Source organism: Oryza glaberrima, chromosome 9, assembly GCF_000147395.1.
Source record: "Oryza glaberrima chromosome 9, OglaRS2, whole genome shotgun sequence".
Classification (NCBI taxonomy): Eukaryota; Viridiplantae; Streptophyta; class Magnoliopsida; order Poales; family Poaceae; genus Oryza; species Oryza glaberrima.
In genome coordinates, this window is record NC_068334.1 from 9,949,398 (window position 1) to 9,970,361 (window position 20,964).

The 20,964-nt window shown below is 37.1% G+C and overlaps 1 protein-coding gene across 1 annotated transcript; it reads left to right on the forward strand.

Moving 5' to 3' along the window:
• The first annotated feature begins 4,687 nt into the window (after positions 1 to 4,687).
• On the forward strand, positions 4,688 to 14,298 carry LOC127784918 (receptor-like protein kinase At3g21340). The gene is made up of 12 exons (XM_052312337.1): positions 4,688 to 4,754; positions 4,894 to 5,440; positions 9,269 to 9,741; positions 10,017 to 10,155; positions 10,252 to 10,323; positions 11,586 to 11,663; positions 11,785 to 11,960; positions 12,092 to 12,357; positions 12,540 to 12,666; positions 12,926 to 12,994; positions 13,567 to 13,756; positions 13,938 to 14,298. Exons 1-12 carry the CDS (start codon positions 4,688 to 4,690, stop codon positions 14,296 to 14,298), a joined length of 2,565 nt encoding a protein of 854 aa, XP_052168297.1.
• The last annotated feature ends 6,666 nt before the right edge of the window (positions 14,299 to 20,964 follow it).

Sequence of the window (20,964 nt, forward strand, 5' to 3'; positions counted from 1 at the left end):
AAAATATCCTCTTCAATATAGACGGCTTGTACTTGTAACCCGTCACAGATGATCTGTGATGGATCATAACCATGGCTCGTCACAGATGACATGCCATTTGTGATGGGTGTAGTATTATGAACCATCACAAAAGAGAAGACCACTCATCTCTGATGGGTCTTTAACTAACACACGTCACAGATAACGTTATCTTTGACGGGTCTTTAACTAACACACGTCACAGATAACGTTATCTCTGACGGGTGGTAGTTATGACCCGTCAGTGATGAGTGAAAATTCAAATTTTTAAATTTTGCAAAAAACCTCGGATTGAGACATGTCCTATATAAAAGTTGTAGCTCTCGATGATATCCACAACTTTATAACTAACAACATTTCTATTAGAGATCGTTTACATCCCCGAACATGCATTACAAGTGATGAGATCTTACGTTTAAAAACAAAATTTTGAGTTTTTTTTCAAATGACATGGATGGATACATGCCCCATATCAAAGTCATAGAACTCAACCAAATATACAACATTATAATTGAAAATATTTTCATTTGACAAAGTTTACATGTTCAAAATACATGTTATAAAGTGAGATCTATTTTGAAAAATGAAAATTTGAATTCTTCAAACAACATCGGATGAAGATATTTTCTATGTAAAAGTTATAAAACACGATGAGATCTATAACTATTTAGTTGATAATATTTTCATTTGAAGTCATTTAGGGTGTTAAATATATGTTAAATGATTCAGACAAGCATAGACAAAATAATAACATTGGGTGGATAGTCAATATGTGTTGAGTAGGTGAGTTGGTAAGGGAGCTCTCTATGGAGGTTGTGGTCTTGAGTTCGAATCTCATGTTTAGCATACAAGTTATATTGCGTGAAATTGTAAATTTGTAGGTAGTGATGTGTAACCATGTATAGGATGGCTAGTAAAATTCAAAATATTTTTTTGAGGTGTTTTGTTGCGTTTAAAATTCAAAAATTGTATTTCTTGCTTTGTCATCAGTAACGCGTCGTAAGTTACAACCCGTCAGAGACTAGTCATCAGTGATGGTCAGGTAGTTATGACACGTCACTGATGACTCATCTGTGACGGGTGACAAGTTTTAACCCGTCAGAGATGACTTATATACTGGTCAGAGATGAGTTATCTGTGACGGGTGTTTCACCCGTCACAGGTGATTTTGTCATCAGTGACCACTAATCACTGACCAAGACCAAACCCGTCAAAGGTGAGGGTTTGGGCCCGTCAGAGATGACCTAGTCCGGCGTAGTGTATGATGGGAGTTATTGCTGTAAAATAGGTAATGTCGGGCCACCAAAGTGCCCTTGTACTCCCTCCATACTCGTAAAGGAAGTCGTTTAGGACAGCGACACGGTCTCCAAAACACAACTTTGACTTCTTATTTCTATAGAAATATTTATTGAAAAGTCATATATGTATACTTTTATGAAAGTATTTTTCAGGACTAAACTATACATATAATTTTTACATTTTCAAACTCAACAACTTGAGAGTTATTCATGATTTATATTCCCAACGTTTGACTTAAACATTATTCTAAACGATTTCCTTTATGAGTATGGAGGGAGTATTAGGCTATCTTTCGGACAGATAATTAATTAGGCTATCCAACAGATCCAAAAGGCCGAGCAAACTTACAGTGGCACACGCTTCCTAAACTCGCCTTGCACATCTTTCACACCGTTAACAGCCCAACTACTCCCTCCACCAAATTAATTGTCTGGATCGTATCCAATGAAGAAAATCCAATTATAGACGAGCGTAATTAAAAGGAAAGCAGTAATTAATACACCATTGTACCATATTTTTAATGTAATTTTTGGTAGCTCGAGGTACACAAAAACTTTCTTTAAGATCTGTAAAATTTATCCTACTTTGAAAGAGCGCATCACATTAGTGAGCAGCTCTTAGCGAATCAGTCATTCGTTTCTCTTTTTTTCTCCCTGGCATCGATGCTACCCTGACATGATAGCTAGCTAGCTAGTTAAGGAGAATATACTAAACTAAATTATCAAACGATTGCAGAAAACTAAATTAGTGAGTAGGTAGAAGGTTGTGTTTTTGCTAGGCAGGCAGGTCTGGAGACTGGAGCAGAGTAGTATCATGGATAAATAACCACAAAGTTCAGTTTCGTGAGAACATTGGTTATGACATTACACTGGCTAATTAGATCTTGACTACGCTTAACAACTGAAACGTTATTTTTTAATATATGTCGTCAACATGTTAATTTTAAAGCAGAAGCGAATATATGATGATTTCAACGTATTATGTTTTAGGGCCAGTGTGCTAAACTGCGTGCAAACTCTAGTACTTACGATGTGACGTATAATTTTTGTACAAATTGAGAGTCAGCCCGGTGATATGGACTGGAGTGCAACGGTTATCAGTTAGTCCATTTTATTTCAAGCGGCAACATTTTGATCCATAGTTTAGTGATTAGAATAGATGAAGCTCTAGCGATGATTACATCATGTAGAGCCCTTTCAAAAGGTAAAATACCACATGCATATTTGCCACTGGTTTGAACCGGTATTGTGGATTTGCCATTATAAAAAATGTAATTGCATATTTGCCATAAAAAGGTTAGAACCCAGCATATCTGCCACTAGATTGATAGATTAGACTAACACCATTAGAATGTTGGCTTTCAGAAAAAATTAAGACAAGGATGCCCCTGCGCACCAAAAATACAAGATTGAAATGATATTCGCCATAAAAAGCTTACATATTGATTTGCCCTTCAAAACTGATGTGGTCAAATGAGATTTTACTCTAAGAATAATTGTTAAGAAGCCGGACTATTCCTACAACATATAAATGAAGAATGTTTTAGCTAGTAGATCAAGAAGGATCGTTTCAGAATCAAAATCCACATATAAATGCATACACAATAAACATACCTACAGGGTCGCAAGCATTTTTTATGTGGAGTATGTACCGTTCCATGGTGCTCCTGTTGGTGCTCCTGTTGGCTGTTGTTGCCTTTTTGCGCCTGACGCGTGCTACTGCTGCCGCCACCCAGCTGTTGCTGTTGCCGCCGCCGGCAGCTGCTGCTCCCTTGCCGCCGCCACCCCTGTCGCCTGCTGCTACTGGCCCTGCCACCGCTGTTGAGGGGATTGACCCATTTTTTTGGTTGATTTGCTTTTGATATGGAGAAAGTAATGGGGATTTGCGGATTAGGGTTCTGAGAGAGAGAAGGAGCTGATTCTTCACGGTGGAGTAAAGAGCACTGATTGGAAGAGATGGGCATCGTGGGGATCAACATTGGCTAAGGACAAGATGGTCTTAACATGTTTTTTTTTCTTTTTTATGAATTATTTCCTTCCACTTATTTGCCCTGAATCAAACGGCAGTGGCAAACGGAAGCAACCCAAACCAAAACTAGTGGCAAATTTACAGTTCGTGTTATTTTAATGGCTATTTCGAGTTAGGGGGGAGAAAGTAGTGGTATATTTGCAATTTCCCCAGAGGGTTAAAAGTGTTAAATATAGACTAATGATAAAACCTATTTCATAACCCTAGACTAATTCGTGAGACAAATCTATTGAGCCTAATTAATCCATGATTAGTCTATGCGATGCTACAGTAAACATGTGCTAATTATATATTAATTAGGCTTAAAAATTTATCTCGCAAATTAGCTCTCATTTATGCAATTAGTTTTATTATTAGTCTGTGTTTAATACTTTTAATTAGTGTCCAAACACGGATGTGACAGGGACTAAAATTTAATCTCTGGATCCAAACACTACCTATATCACTTTGGTTCGATTTTTCTGTGAATTATGAAAGCACTAACTATTACTTTCTCAACTTTTTAAACCATCCATATTTCATTCCTGGACCTAAACCAAGGTTGCTTGGCACCAAATATCATGCTAGTTAGCAATTAGAGCAATTTTACGGTTTTTGAGAAAGTACCATGAGGTACCACTTTTGCTATTGTAAATTTAGTACCTCTAGGTATCAAGAGGTACCAAATTTTACACTAAATTTTTTTATAGCTTATGTTACCTTCTCAAGGACCGTAGAATTGCTTTAGCAATTAACTGTACATTAACTGTATGATCACCCTAGTTAGCAAATGAATATCATGTTAAATGTACATTACAATTGGCAAGTTGAGACAAGTTCTAAAACTGCTGGCAGAAGAACAATCGACATTTGAATAGAAAAAATCTTGGTTAGATTATCGATGACGAACTCAGCCTAGAATAAATCCCATGCCAACCCGGCACGACAATCAGTGTGCGGAATGCAAAGTCATATCTCTTTATGCCTCAGTGTTATTTTTTGTTACTACTCCCTCCGTTTTAAAATGTTTGACACCGTTAACTTTTTAGTATGTGTTTGACCATTCGTCTTATTAAAAAAATTTAAGTAATTATTTATTCTTTTCATATAATTTGATTCATTGTTAAATATACTTCCATGTACACATATAGTTTTACAAATTTTTTTTAATAAGACGAACGGTCAAACATGTGCTAAAAAGTCAACGGTGTCAAACATTTTAAAATGGAGGGAGTATTTGATTTGATTAATTAGTGCATGTCGTAAAATCGCTGCAACAACTAGAAGCAGCATCCGTGAAACTTATATATATATATATATGGAATTCTGGTAGCCATCGCGATGAGCAGGTTTCAGCAGGTCAATGGCACTCCTGCTTCTCTTTGTTGCACTACTGTCAGCAGCGCTTCAGGCCGTCGGTCAGTCACCCGGCGGTCCGCCTGCAGGTGATGTCGCTTCGACCATCCTAAATTCCTAACAGATTCACTTCATCTGTTCGTCAGGAATAAGACCAACATCACTCAGTGAATTGTGATAACATTCTGATTCTTTACGCATGGATATACGCAGGCTTCCTAAGCATTGACTGTGGCCGGGAGGCCAACTTCAGCGACTACACGGACCCCAAGACCGGCATCGTCTACGTTCCCGACGGCCAGTACGTCGACTCCGGTGAGAACCACCGGATTACCAATGAGAAAGCGAAAACGAAGAGCACCGATCTCCAGACTGTCAGGAGCTTCCCCCCATCGTGCTTACGGAACTGCTATACCCTCCCTACCCGTAAAGGGGCCAAGTACCTCGTCCGGCTATTATTTGTCTACGGTAACTATGATGGTGAGGACAACGCGTCGATGTTGAAGTTTGATCTGCACCTGGGGGCATATTTCTGGACCACCGTGGAGAACCCAAGTGACCACGTTTACGAGGCGATATTCATGGCATGGGCGAGATGGACGCCAGTGTGCTTGATAAACACCGGCAGCGGCACACCGTTCGTAAACACGGTGGAGCTGAGGCCACTCGGAGATGCACTTTACCCGACGGTCATGGCAAACCAGTCTTTGTCGATGCATGAACGGTGTAGCCTTGGGGAGACCAAAACGTTCATTACAAGGTTAATCTTTCTTCAGTCTTGTCTATTTTGTTACTGTTTTGTGTTTCTGTTTCTTTTTTGCGAGGTGTAGCGTGCTATTGATTCATTAGACCAATATGAATTGGAAAACCTTGCGCGTTTGATCAATACAAATTAAAAGATTAAAATTTAAACAGTTTGTGATCTTTTATATAATTAGGAAGGAAGCCCGCACTGATGCACGACCATCTTATTTATTACTCCCTTCGTTTCAGGTTATAAGACATTTTGACTTTGGACAAAGTCAAACTACTCTAAGTAGTAATATTTACAACACCAGCATAGTTTTATTAAATCTATAATTGAACAAATTTTCATAATATATTTGTTTTGGGTTAATAATATTACTACTTTTGTCTATAAAACTAGTCAAACTTAAAGTGGTTTGACTTTGACCAAAGGCAAAACGTGTTATAACATGATGAAGCAGAGGGAGTATGTAAAATAAGAATTCTAAAATAAGTACTACCAGATTACCATATTTACTGTAAATGTTGTAGATTATCTTAAACCATAAAAGAAAGAAGAAATATTTATGCCATGAAATAGACCATAGAATTTGATATCATTAATGATATAAGAACATCTCTCGGCTTCAAAAAAAAAAAAAGGCCACTTTGTGCCGGTTATATCACCATAACTGATTATCATATTTTAGAAAGCTGGTTGTCTTTTTAATAGATGAAACGGCATCTCTATGACCAAAATAATCCTAATACATCATTAATACAGTAATAAAATTTATCCCCTCTTCATACCTAAGTTTTCATGTTTGAACTTTCACCTATGTCCAAATCAACGTGTAAATATTCCAAAAATACAGCACTAATTATTTGGACAACAGTATTCAACTTAGAAATGAATGCCCCTCTAACGGGCAAAGCCATGGTGGTTTCCAAGGCTTTGTTCTCCAATGCCTTAAAACAATGATCCCGTATCTATATAATCATCCCCTCGAGACCTGCGTGCAAGGAGCTTAATATTGATGCACAGTTTACTATTTCTGCATACTCATTCAGGATTGCATCGGTAAATTGAGCTCTAATTGCTAACAGTGCCCTACCAGTATGGCCACCTCAACTTAGCTATATGCATACCCCCGCGATACTTACAACAGCTTGCAAGCTTTATTGTTCATACTTGAACTCTTTAGGGAAGCCCAGAGAGAAAATGCAGTTGATGCAAATAGTTTTTTAAAAATATTTTGAGTCGATTTATTGTATATGTGGACCCAATTTCTTTAAAATGTTAATCGGCTCTACTGAAATTTTTATGGTGTATATATATAGTTTTTCTCTTTTGAAAAAACCGAATGGTTGATCATTCGACACTACTTCAAAAAATAATAGCTAAAGTGGCATACCACTATGATAATTTCTAAAGCACCATTATTATAGTCTAGCGTATGGTTTGTTTTCAATACTCGTTGTTCATGATTACACGAGATATCTTTATAATATTGAAGAATGTATTCATTTTTATAAACTTAGCAAAAGGGATAAATGTTTTGCTTTTTTTTTCTCGGAATTTCTTAGATTTTCTCTATTTTCTTCCATCGCAACGTGGTGGTCTAAGAGCGTTTGTAGGAACTTCAAAATATTTGTTAGTGTTAACTATTACTATTTCAACTTTGAGCATTTTAACTCAACCATATATGTCTCTAAGGTATGACAGCATAATCTATGTTCTTTTTATAACTATTTAGACAACATGTGAAGGGCTAGAATGTGAACCTACATGCTATATTTAAATCAAAGCATAGTAGTTGATATGTTTTAAAGGAAAATTTGACACTTCATTTAAGCACATTGTCCAAATTAATTACAATGTGCGTCTAAAAAAATCTAAAAGAATCCTTGGCTAGAACCACGTGAAAACAATATTTGTTCGAGCAACAATGGATTGGAAACATATGAGTTAATTAGGTTTTCATATTTTGTTCCCAAGTATGATTGATCTAATTTAGCTATTGATGTTTCCTAAAAAGAGCCATTGATGTAGGTAATATATGATGGAATAATCGATGTTTCTAAATTTATGTGTTGACTAATTGTAATACTACTTGGATAAGAATGACATAAAAATGATAATCAAAATATAGTTAATGTGAGGATTATAGGTTAAGTATTAATTGTTTTTTTCCAATTGTATGCACATAGTTTGCTTTGGTGATTTTTTTCCCGTACGTACATAACACAGGAGATTTCCTTTTTGGGTTTTTCTCCGGTCAATAGGTACATATTTTTTTCTCTCGTACATACACACAGCATATTACGTGGGTAACTTTTTTTTTCAAGATATAATCCATTGGTTTAAAATAATGGGTTCATCGTATTAAGTGAAAATCAAGGACAAGATGTTTTTGCTTTTTCTTAAAATTTCTTGGATTTTCTTTTCTTTTTATAATGCCATGTGGTAGTCTGAGAGTGTTTGTTGGAAGTTTAGTGGACTTTTAGTATATCATGGATCAATGGATACATAGATCTCAGCACCAGATCGAACCAGAACACAACCAAAGGTAAAATTTTGAAGACAGATGATCAAAGCATGGTATCCACTTTGACCTGTACATGTTCTAGTATGATTAGGGAGTTGTGTGTATGCATCAGCCTTCCAAAATAGACAAGGTCGTCACTCCAGATTCAATGGAAGAACCATATATAGATCAACAAGTAAGAGGCAGATTCAAAATTAAGTGCACTAAACCAATGCAAATATAGTGTATTATTCTGAATAAAAAGATTAATTATGTCATCAAATAGCTTGATAGCAGTAAGAAGAGCAGCATATAACAAACGTAAGGTCAGGTTTGCATGTGTAAATAGTTTCTTTGATGCAAGGTTCGGTTTGTGATCGTACAGGACGAATCTTGAATCCATGGTTAATTAGAAGCCTAGAACAGTTAGAATCTTATTTAGGCTCTTAGTCCTAATAGAAGCTCTGCTGGCATCGGTAGTAACATCAAGTAAATCATTGGAGGCCATGCATGCAGCAGAATGTTTCAGTACACGATTAGTCTGAACACCTAGAGCTAACGAACCACACACACACACACACACATATCTTGTACAACACATAACCTAAGCTTGTGCATTAGAAATGAAATATTTTTTTCATAACTCTTACTGTGAATTGTATTTCAATGTGTTAAGACATTGTATGTGTTTTTATGCATCTCTATGTTATATTTTTTTAAATTTTTATCATTAAGGGTTCACACAAAATAGAAATTTTAGTGTGGAAATTGCTCTTGTGCCACATAGTTGGAGGGCATCTTTTCTTTCGCCAGAAAGTTTGTTGCCACTTCTAGAAGGCCACAAAGTTGGGGGGCAAATTTGCCACATACTCCCTCCGTACTCGTAAAAGAAATCGTTTTGGACAGCGACACGGTCTCCAAAACACAATTTTGACTTCTTGTTTCTATAAAAATATTTATTGAAAAGTGATATATGTATACTTTTATGAAAGTATTTTTTAAGACAAATCTATTCATATAATTTTTATATTTTCAAACTCAACAACTTGAGAGTTATTAATGATTTGTATTCCCAAGGTTTGACTTAAACATTGTCCTAAACTACTTCCTTTACGAGTATGGAGGGAGTACTTTTCCATGTCCCCGTTAGAAATTTATTGATATCATTTATATATATTAAATTATGTTATTTTGGATGTATTACTGATGTAAGACATCAATATTTGACTGCATCATCTATTTGGGAACGGATGTAGTAGCTAAATTCAACTCAATAAATCTAAATTAGTTTGTGGTTTTTTACTATATCTCATTTAACATTTTGACTTGCGTAGGTATCCCAATGATCCATATGACCGTTACTGGTGGCAAATGTGGCACTCTGACCCAACGTGGAAGAACATTTCATCTCTGTCGACCGTTAAGGAAGATTCCAACTTCGCTGTGCCCTCACCTGTCATGCAGACAGCCATCGAGGCGATCGACAACAGCACGATCCTCAACATTACATGGGTAAACAAAATGCTCAGTGGTCATAACATAAAGTTGTTATTGCACTTTGCCGACTTCCAGAACAGCCAGCTCCGGCAGTTCAATGCCTCCTTAAACAACGCCCAGCCATACCAGTACAGCCCACCATATCTGACAGCCGAGGCCTTGTTCAACTCTGGCTGGTCAACGGCCAGCGATGGCGAGTACACCATCAGACTTGAGCCTACCAGTGCGTCCAAGCTGCCACCCATGATCAACGCTTTAGAGATCTACAGTCTCATATCCCACAACAGTCCAACAACTTTACAAGCAGACTGTAAGAATTTATTTCTTTGCGTATAGCCCTTCTTCTTGCACTTTTCTCTGGTTTGCTGGTTTCCTTAGAGTGAATTGTGCATACTTGTTATATTAGTGCTAAAGTTGATTACTTGCAACATCACAAAATTAATTGTATATTGTACAACTGAGAATTCTTTATTGAACAATGTGTTTCAAATATATGTAGAAGTGTTAAGGTTTTGTGTATAGTTTTATTTCTTATATCTCCATTATGAAATTTTTTCCTTAAAATTCCTATTTGGCCCATGCTAGTTGAAACCATCATGGGAATTAAACTTGAGTATGGGATAAAGAAAAATTGGATGGGTGATCCATGCTTCCCTGTAAAATTTGCTTGGGAAGGTGTGAAATGCAGCACGGCAAGTAATAATATCTCAAGGATCATATATTTGTGAGTATAATTTGAAAATTTATGCTTTCATCATAATTATGCTATAAAATTCATGCATAAGCCTGATGCTGGACCACTTGAAATATCTATATGCAGGGATCTCTCTAACAACAACTTGAGTGGGGCGATATCTAATAACTTTACAATGCTCACTGCACTCCAATATTTGTATGTGTCGGTATGATTGGTTTTTTCTTGAAAAGAGGCATATTTGGTTGATTGTTTTAATTCATCATTGAAAGCCTATACATACATTTTGATCGAAACCTTAACTATGGTATAGTTTTCTTCCTACAACCAGTCAATTGGCTTGTGGTGGGTTTTACCCATTATGATTGGAAGTGCACTTTCATCCACCATTTTTCTTTACTTGTTAAATACAATATAATACAAATAGTCATAAAATAACCAAGTTAACCAAGTTAAAACACACCTCTAAATTTAAAGAATGAGAATATTCCTTGTATGGAAGGAACATAGAAATTTATGGAACTACCATTGATATAGTGATTTATTATATATGTGACTGTAATATTAAGTTTGTCGTATGAGAAAGTAGAAAATTGTATGAAAAAAGTATGTGTAACATTTTCTAAAGATGGTATAACATTTCTTTTTGATAATACATAGAACAGGTGCCAAATCTATAAATTGGATGCAGCATTACAAAATGCGCCAAATATAGTGTTTTAAATAAATTTGAAAATATTAAACTTTTTCATCATCATCTAAAAATAAAATTTGTGTTGAACAATAAAATTTGAGTCAAGAATATAATATGCTCATGCACAAACTTTTGCATTTCCAACAATATACTCCATAAATCTCTACTCCATGCAAAAGGGAAAAATGGACCTTTTCATAGGGTATTAGGTGGTCAACTAACAGAATGGATATGGAAGGGATCAAAAGCAAAATTCAGGGCTATACAATGGAACCAACAAAATTTAGGAGCATATGAGGGATCAGCTGAAATTTGAAGGGCATATAAGGAATTTTCTCAGACAAAAAAGAATAAACATCATGGTTTTCTCTTTTCAGATATATCTTTTTCTTTCTTAATGTGTGGGTCAAATACTGCTTTTTAATTTTTTGAACGGTAGATTTATACTTTAGCAGTTCCATAATTTTGAAAAAAAATATGACTATACTATTTGAGAAAATGAGGATTCCACCTTGGGCGATATTGTGAACACTTTCTAGTGTATTTTGTTTCACGTTGTGTTTGAATAGGTGCATACATATCATAACACTGTAATTGTGTATAAGTGTTAGGGATTTACCCTACGACATTCTAATCCGGTTGGCACCCGGTACTCCATAAACTTTGCAATTTTTTATTATGAAACCACAGTTGCCTAAATAATAATCTACTACCTAAGATAATGAAGCAAGGTGCATTACTGATATCAAACTTCATGTAACCATAGGAACCTGTCATGCAACCAGCTGAATGGACCGATTCCTGACTCCCTCCATAAAAATAATACAGGGTCGTTTGTTTTCAGGTTTGGGTCATTCACATTTCCTCGATTTTTTTTATCCAAATTAATTGCAGAATATAGCTTTCCCCATGAACTTTGGGACGGCTACTATTTAACCATAAAAGATTGTCTTTTGTGATTTCAGCTACGATTCTGATGGCAATATGTGCAACAAACCAATAATAGTTCCTTCACCGTCGTTAGTGAAACAAGGAAATAGAGCAGCTACCTTAGCTATTTCAGTAGTGGTTCCTGTGACAGTGATTGCTGTCTTTCTTCTTGCGATTTTTATCTGGAGACGACAGAAAAGAAAGCCTAACTGTATGTATGCTCTGCTTATTATATGACCTGTATAGATTTACTAACCATTAATGTACCATATATCTTTACAATGATTGTTGCATAATTCATGATGATATTTTTTATGTGGCTGATATTTTTGTTGCTACTAGTTTCTGAAGAGGATATTCCTAGAGATCAAGCAGAAGTAGAGAATATCCCAGACAGAATAAAAGCTCATGGAGATATCCTACATAAGGTTGAAAATCGCCAATTCTCATTCAATGAGCTAGAGAAATTCACTAATAGGTTTGAACGGTTCATTGGACAAGGCGGTTTTGGGCCCGTGTACTTTGGCCGTTTAGAAGACAATACTGAGGTTGCTGTCAAGATTCGTTCTGAATCATCATCTCATGGGATTACTGAATTTTTTGCGGAGGTAGATCAATTCACTCAGAATTTAAAGAGATCTTGTTATCCTATTTTTTTCATATGACAATGTGGCTGAGCTACCATTTCTCCCTTTGTTTAAGAAAAACTGAATAATTTTCAGTTGAACATTTCATATTTGTGGTCAGATTGAATGCAATCTGTGTACCAAATGTTTGTCCCATTTCATAGGTTCAAAGCTTGACAAAGGTGCATCACAGGAATTTAGTTTCTCTGGTTGGTTACTGTTGTGAGAATGATCATTTAGCACTCGTTTATGAGTACATGGCTCGAGGCAGTCTCTGTGACCACCTGAGAGGTTTGTCGTTTGCAACTGTTACCCTCGATTTTATTTTATTTTTGTCTGGGTGCTGGTCTTGCCCATGGTCAAGAGAGAATATCTACAATCCATTTGAGCTAGCATTTTAATGGGTTGTTTTACCCAAAATAGAAAATATGAAGTTACCATGGTTGGTAATATCTGCATATTTGTTGGGACTGATAGCTTAAAGCTTTTTCAAATTTGGCAAATTTCCGATGGTTCTATTCTAACTATCGTTTTGTATACATGTATGGAGATAATAATGGTGTTAGTGAAACCTTGAATTGGAGAACGCGCGTTCAAGTTGTGATTGAGGCGGCACAAGGTATGCCACAAAAAAAAATGATAGTCTTTGTTTGGCTCCTGTTTGTATAAGATGTGGAGTGGATATTGTAAAACTTCGATTGATAAATATATAGAAAAACTTTGATAACAAATACACAAATAATTAGAAAATGTCATATTTTCAAAAATAAAATACTACGATCACTTCGTAAAACTATTATTGTGATGCAACTACGATTATAGTTTGACATTTTTAAAAATCAATTTTATCATAAAACTACAACTTTGTTTAAATGGTAGGTTGTAGCCCATCTATCATACAAACATGTAATATTCACACAATTGTTTGTTTCCAGATGAAAGACAAACCAAGTTTACTGTTAACCTATATATTTGCTAATCTTACACTAGCTTTTGTGAATTATTTGGCTTTAAAGTTGTAGCAAAGCAATAGTTTTGATACATCATACAACAATTACAATTTTGTAAATTTTACTGGTAGAATAAATGAAAATGAGACATGCCCATTTATGAAGTGTCCAAAATGGCACGCGTCACGCATGGATGCACATTTAATCTCACTGTAGTTTTTTTATGATGTGATATATGTAGGCTTGGATTATCTGCATAAAGGTTGCAATTTGCCGATTATTCACCGGGATGTGAAGACTAGTAACATTCTCTTAGGTCAAAATCTACAGGTTAAAATAGCAGATTTTGGACTTTCCAAAACTTATCTCAGCGAAACACAGACTCACATATCAGTCACTGCAGCTGGGACAACGGGTTACATTGACCCTGAGTACGTATATTTGTCTCCATTATTTTACCTTTCTTAACTTACTTTTTTATCCAATACCTTAAAATTAAAAATATGTTATGTTATGTGTGTTAGTTTTTCATCTTAACCGCATAATGCACTATTTAGGTTATGGTGAAGTAAAATGTGCCATTTAGATTTGTTGACATTATGCATTTTTCAGATACTACTACACCGGCAGGCTCACTGAGAGCAGTGATGTCTACAGCTTTGGCATTGTCTTGCTAGAAATAGCTACGGGTGAGTCTCCCATACTACCTGGACAAGGCCATATTGTTCAACGTGTGAAAAGAAAGATTGATGCCGGTGACATCCGTTTGGTTGCCGATCCACGGCTCAAAGGTGCCTATGAGGTGAGCTCCATGTTGAAGGTGGTGGACACTGCACTGTTGTGCACGGCTGATGTCGGTGCTCAAAGGCCAGCAATGGCTGATGTGGTTGTCCAGCTGAAGGAGAGCCTTGCAATGGCGGAAGCTCATGATAACATTAGCCTCAGGGGAAGCATTGGCACAACAAGTGCATGATACCTCTATTTCAACATCCACGTTTGGTTCATCAGCGAGATGAAACTGTTGGCATTCCTTTGTTCGTTGCATCAGTGGTGGTTCTTTAATGCAGCTGGCAGTGATATTCTATTTATCATGTGAAGAACACTCATTTATACTAGTGAATTAAGTCGCACCTTTGTGCGACTATGACCATCTAATATGAATGGTATGTCAAAAAATTATTAATGACATTATACATTAGATTTGAAACCACTACTTATTCTCCCAACTCATAGATATTTCTTTCACTTCTAAAGGTATTTCTTTTACGTATTTATGTTTGATTTCAATTGTTGCCACATAATATTTTTTTTCTAATAGAAATCATAAGCTCAGGTGGTGTTTCAGCTGAACCTAAAGCATGCATTCGTGCAACTATAATCTTCCTGCCTATTAAGTGTTGTTAAATAACAATTAACAATAAATAGCCCACCTTTCGGCTAAAACAAAATGGCGAGCGCATCGTATAGGCTTAGGATTTATATTCATATTCTCCATGTCGTTTCCCCCTTCCGATTCCCGTGACACTTAGCACCTTTTTTGCTGCCACTTGAGTCGCCACCTTGCCCCCCTATCTTCTTCTTTGTTGCACAACCCCTTATCTTCTTATTATTTTCTATTTATCCTCCCACTTTTGACAAATATAATTTTGTTTTACAAACTTAAATTAATGTTAAGAGAGTATTTGGCAAGAAGTCTAGGTGCAACACAAATATTTTATCTTGATCTGTAATAAATGTGCATTATCATGAAAACAAATAATTTACTATGATTATGCTAAACTTGTGATATTATCGTAAGAACCAAAATTATACTATTTCACTACTCCCTTGGTTCTTGGGTCTACATTTAAGTAAAATTACACAACATGGTTGTAATTATAATATTATAAGATATGTTTGAGAAGTTACTTTTTTTCTATATATTGTTTTGATTGTTGCTAACTAATTTAATGTTTTATATCTAAAGTAACTTTATCCCCTTAATTAAAATTATTTGATTGGTCATATGGTCCAAAGGACCATTTGGCCTGTTCATCCAAGCCAGCCCATCTTATAAACTGATTTCAAGGCTAGAATCTTGTGTATTCATTGGGCCACGTGGCACCACAAATAAAGCGCCGACCGGATTCTTGGCCAGAGAAGCGTGCCACGTATTCGCATCTACCCGTAGCCGTTCGATCACATATCAACGGTCAAGAAAAAAAATCCAGCGGGCCTAAATGTAAATTGAAATTTTGAGAGGATATTTTTACAAAATGCGTGATCTCATCTAGAACAGTCACGAGCGGAGGAAAAAATACGGGGAAAAAATCCAACCAAAAAAGAATCCACGCCGCCGCACCTGCTTCGTGCAACGATGAGGAGGGGGTGGTAGCGTGTTGATCTGCACGGGCTGCTTCACCCGACCATGAGCCGTATAAGGGGGAGACGAGAGGCGGTGCCAATGGATGGAGATGGAAACCCTCTTGCGCCTGGTCGCGTCGATCTGATCGCATCGCCTCTCTACGTCCTCGGCTGCGCCTGGATGTTGAGGCTGATGGTGAGGGTTATACATTGGATCGGCCAGCGGCGAGCGGAGCAGTCGAGCAATCGAGCAGCCGAGCAGCCAGCCTCGTTCGCTCGTCATCCGTGTGATTTGGGAAGGAAGGGGAAAAATAGCAAAGCAATTGATTTTTTTAGGATAGCTAAACCACGGATCCCGTGGGAACAAGATACCCTTTCGCATCGCTAGGGCCCCCACCACCTGCTTCCTCTCACGTAGTGTTCTATTGATTACTCGTGGCTGTGTTGCTAGCTGCATGCATGCATGCATGCATGTGACGTGGCATGTGAGTTGATACCTAATACTAAAGCTAATATCTGATACCAGGCCCGATATCAATAGGTATTGTTCAACATCAATTCAGGTACCAGGTACCTAGTACCCGATACTCACGTGGTATCAGGTACTCCCTCCGTCCCATAATATAAGGGATTTTGAGTTTTTGCTTGTACTGTTTGACCACTCGTCTTATTCAAAAAATTTTAGAATTATTATTTATTTTTTTGTGACTTTGTTTATTATCCAAAGTACTTTAAGCACAACTTTTCGTTTTTTATATTTGCATAAATTTTTTGAATAAGACGAGAGGTTAAAAAGTGCAAGCAAAAACTCAAAATCCCTTATATAATGGGACGGAGGGAGTATATGATACCTCATGTACCCTGATACCTAGTACTAGGTGTTGGCGAAAAAATCGAACACATCGGCCTGGGAGATCTGCTTAGCTCCTGTGCAGGTCCAAATATAATGAGATGCGGGCGTGCCAGTCAGTTTGATCCTGCAACTTACAAGATATGTAAACAGTAGATTAAAACAGCCGATCGGTTGACAAGCCGATGGAGTGGTTCCAGCCGATAGCCGATAATAGCCGATGCCGATACCAGCCGATAGCGATAGAAGCAATCGGCTATATGTCCAATGTAGATAATGATATAAAGGCAATAGGCTGCCGATGATGTAATAAAATAACAATATAATCCAGTATAAACCAATCGGCAAATAATGATATGATAAATAAGTATCGATCTGAAGGTTAAAGCACACATCGGCTGGAGGTCCGATGTCATGAAATCCACAAGATTAGATTAAACAGTGAAACCTTTGTTGTCATCGGCTAAATCCAACTTATATGTATATGCAATCCTTATGAGCCGATGCAACGTCCAGATAACTCACCGGCTGAAACCCCGATGAAACCCTTATTGGCAATCAAGAAGCAGGCTAGAGATTATGGTTCTAAGCATGACTTAGTAGATCAAACTTAACTGATGCAGCAGTAAGTATGAAAAGAAACATAATATCTAGACAATCAAGCCGATGATTGATTTTCAGGGTGGTAAATGTCTAAGCTAATCTAATCTAGCAACGCGATTTAGCCGATACCGGCAGAAACCCTAAAACGAGAAGCAGCTGATAGAGCTAAATTGATATGCTAAAACTAGATTAACAGAGACAAATGATAAATAGGTAGGCAAATATATCATCCAAACCAGAGCAATCCAAGAGGTCGAATGTACTGATGCAGCCTTGAACGACGCCGATGTAGATGAGACAATTGCCTAGGCCGACGGAACATTGGACTTATCCCTTCACCGGAGATCGAAGACGATGCAGCCCCGCGTCAGGTGCCAAGTCCCGCCGGACGATAAAATAAAGTAGAAAAGGTAAAAGGTGGCGATGCGCCGAATTGTATTGATCGTGGAGATAGATTACCTAGACCTCGGGTATACATATTTATACTCATGGGTTGATACAAGTCCTTGTCGGACAAGAAAGAAACTTTCCTAAAGATAAAAGGAAAAGATAAAGTCCTTATAGGACACTAAATGCACTTTCCTAAAGATAAAAGGAAACTAACAAACTATTCCTAATTAACAGATAACTTGCCATGCCGCATTCTCTTTGAACTCGGTCTCTTCTGGATAAGCTTCCTTTAGTAGATCAATTTCCTTAACCGAATATAGCAAGAATCCGACAACTGCCGACTTGACTACTCTCATCGACTAATCTCAGGACTTCAAAGCCGATGCTAACTCTAAGCCGATGACTACTCCGAGCTTACCAAATTTCACTGTTAACACTAGGTATGGTACCTATAGGTATCAGACCAATCTATGTACCAGGTACTTGATACCCACATACCCGATACCCAGTCCCAGATCTGGTACATATGGGAATCATGCTGATATAGGTACCAAGTATCTCGATGGTACCTATGATATCAGTTGTAACAATCTGGGTTGGTCGATACCCAGTATCGATGATAATACATGTAGGTACCGGTGATGATACTTGTGAGGTATCGGTGAAGATGCATTTAGGTACCAATTGATGATACATGTCAGGTATCGGTGATGATACATGGGTACCAATGACGATACCTGTCTGGTATTAGTGATGATAAATGTGAGGTACCGATGATGATACATGTAGGTACCGGTGATGATACTTGTGAGGTATCGGTGAAGATACTTATAGGTACCAATTGATGATACATGTCAGGCATCGGTGATGATACATGTGAGGTATCGGTCATGATATGTAGGTACTAGTGATGATACCTATCAGGTATTGATGATGATACATGGTACTAGTGATGATGCTTGTGAGATATCAGTTACGATATATGTAGGTGTCGGATCCAAGGAACCATTTTTTGCACTATATATTTTTAGTTATAATACATATTAGGTATGATGGATTATATTTTTGTACTAGTGATCTAATAAGTGTATTCACTATTGATGATTGATTGACCTCTCTGCCAAAGTCATGTGGGCACCGTACATGCAGGAGCAAAACGTCAAGCATGTACGCACATGCACATGGGCCCATAAGCTGCATGGATGGATGAAAAAAAAGGATAGTACATGCATGTGGGCCCTTGCCTTTTGTATAGAGCTGGGTTGACCTCTCCATGTAAGCCGTTGCATGTATGTAGGTTATCCCGTTGAATGGAATCCCGTTTCCTAGTTTTTCTTTTTTTTTCCGCTCGTCTGGTCTTCTGTCCGTGGGAAAGGAGTGGATAAGAATGCTGCACTAATAAACGGAGATAAAAACAAGATGGGCCTATATGATTAAGTTGCAGTTATCTTATGACATATTTTTGGGGGAAAAAAGAGGCAGTTTATGACAATTACGAGATGGATCTTAAATTAGAATATGGAGTAGACCTATATAATTAATTAATTTTCTCACCTACCGTTCCTAGGGTAAAAAAATTGAGATAAGTATTAAATAAGAAAATAAAAAGGCTAGAGGGTTCTTGGTTCTTGGCCCGTAGCTTTCAAAGTGTCAGCACCCTCCACGTCGGAATCTGAGTCATGTAGATGTAGTTGCAGCCGCAGGTTTGCGAAATCTGAAGGAATTCAGAGTCATCTAGTTGCAGGTGCAGTACAGAGGAGTTTCTTCTTTCTTTTACTTTCCAAAGTTGCAGGGTTCGAATTTGATTCTTCTCAAGATTGCAAAATCTGAACAAATTCAAAGTCATGTAGATATAGTTGCAGACTTGCAGTGCTGAGATTTTCCTTTTTCCTTGTCTTTGATTCACCAAGAACTAGTTCTACCTGAATACCAAGATTGGTATTGTATGATAGATATGTATGTTTTATGGTTCTAGATTTTTTGAGAACTCATGTTCAAGTCATTTGTGCCAATGATAAGTTTAGCGCCGCAACTCATGGCCAATATGAACATAACTGAAATTCCCAAAAGAAAAAAATCAACAAGGCAAATTTTAGGAGCCAACAATTCAGTTTTCTGTATTTGAGTAAACTAGGTCTTCTTGGTATCTTCTATTGCACTTTGATACAGGAACGGCCAAAATTGTTGAAGCAGATTCTAGTTATTGAAACAGATTCTACTTCATGTCATGTCCAACATGTTTAAGAATGCCAAAAGTAGACGATGATCCTAGTTCATGTCTTGTTCATAACTTTGAGTTGTCACCAAGTTCATTTTCTTCTCTAGATACCCTAAAATCACTTGTATGTATCCTACACTGATGCAAATCCTAGTTTTTACAAGCCATGCACAAAGGTTGTTCCCTGATTAAGGACAAGTATAATTCCTCAGCCATAGTTACCACTGTTTACTTTTCATTTGAATTTAATTACTGAAGTGTGTTCTTCATAAATGTTGACCATACTTATCTATAGTAAATTGCTAATTAATACAGTATACATGTTGCTTTCCCTTTTTGACCTTTTGCCTGTAGCTGCTAGATAACATAGCAGTCTCCATTTTTTTTTCTGACAGGAATTACTGCCAGGGCTTTGCCCAGCAGTATAATTTTATAAAAATTAAAAATATTTACAAAGTTACAGAGTTACAGAAAGAAACCGCAACAAATACTATAAAGTTTGCTTTAAAGGATCCTTCATTCTGCACATATGCAGAAGAACTTCTTTCACAAAAAGTGATCTCCAGGCTTGGAAGGAGGGTTGAATGTTCTAAAAGATTAAACCATTCCTCTGCTTCCATATGTGCCAAGCTGCCAAAAAAAAAAAACCTCCAGGATGCCCTTTTGAGCAAACTTGAGTCTTGCTAGGGCAATCATCTGAAAGAACTCCAAATTATGGTTCCACTCAATTCCCAGGTGCTGCCAACACCTGATAATGAATGTACAGGAGAAGAAAAGGTGCAATCTTGTTTCTCTGTGATCAGCATTGCACAAAACACATGTGAGGTCATCATCTTCTTTTGCACAGTGCCTTCTATCCAGCCTATCTCTTGTGTTGAGTCTGTCACAGAACAGGAGCCAGGCAAAAATTTTTATCATCATGACACATTTTGTTTTCCACAACCAAATCATGGGCCTGGGGGTTGTAATGCAGATAAAATGAGCTTATAGAATTTCTTAGCTATGTACTTGTCTGAACCCCAGATAAAACTCCAAGCATCCCCCCTTCCTGACTGTATGTTCAGATGGCCTAGAACTTCCTCTAGCTGTAGAAATTCAGAAAAGGCCACATCTGAGAGAGGTAGAATAAAAGAATCCTCTAAAGGTCTTGAACACATGGCTTTCACTGAATCATTTTTATGCATGGTCGCAGCAAAAAGTTTGGGGTAGATAGTGCATTTAAAATCAACATTCCA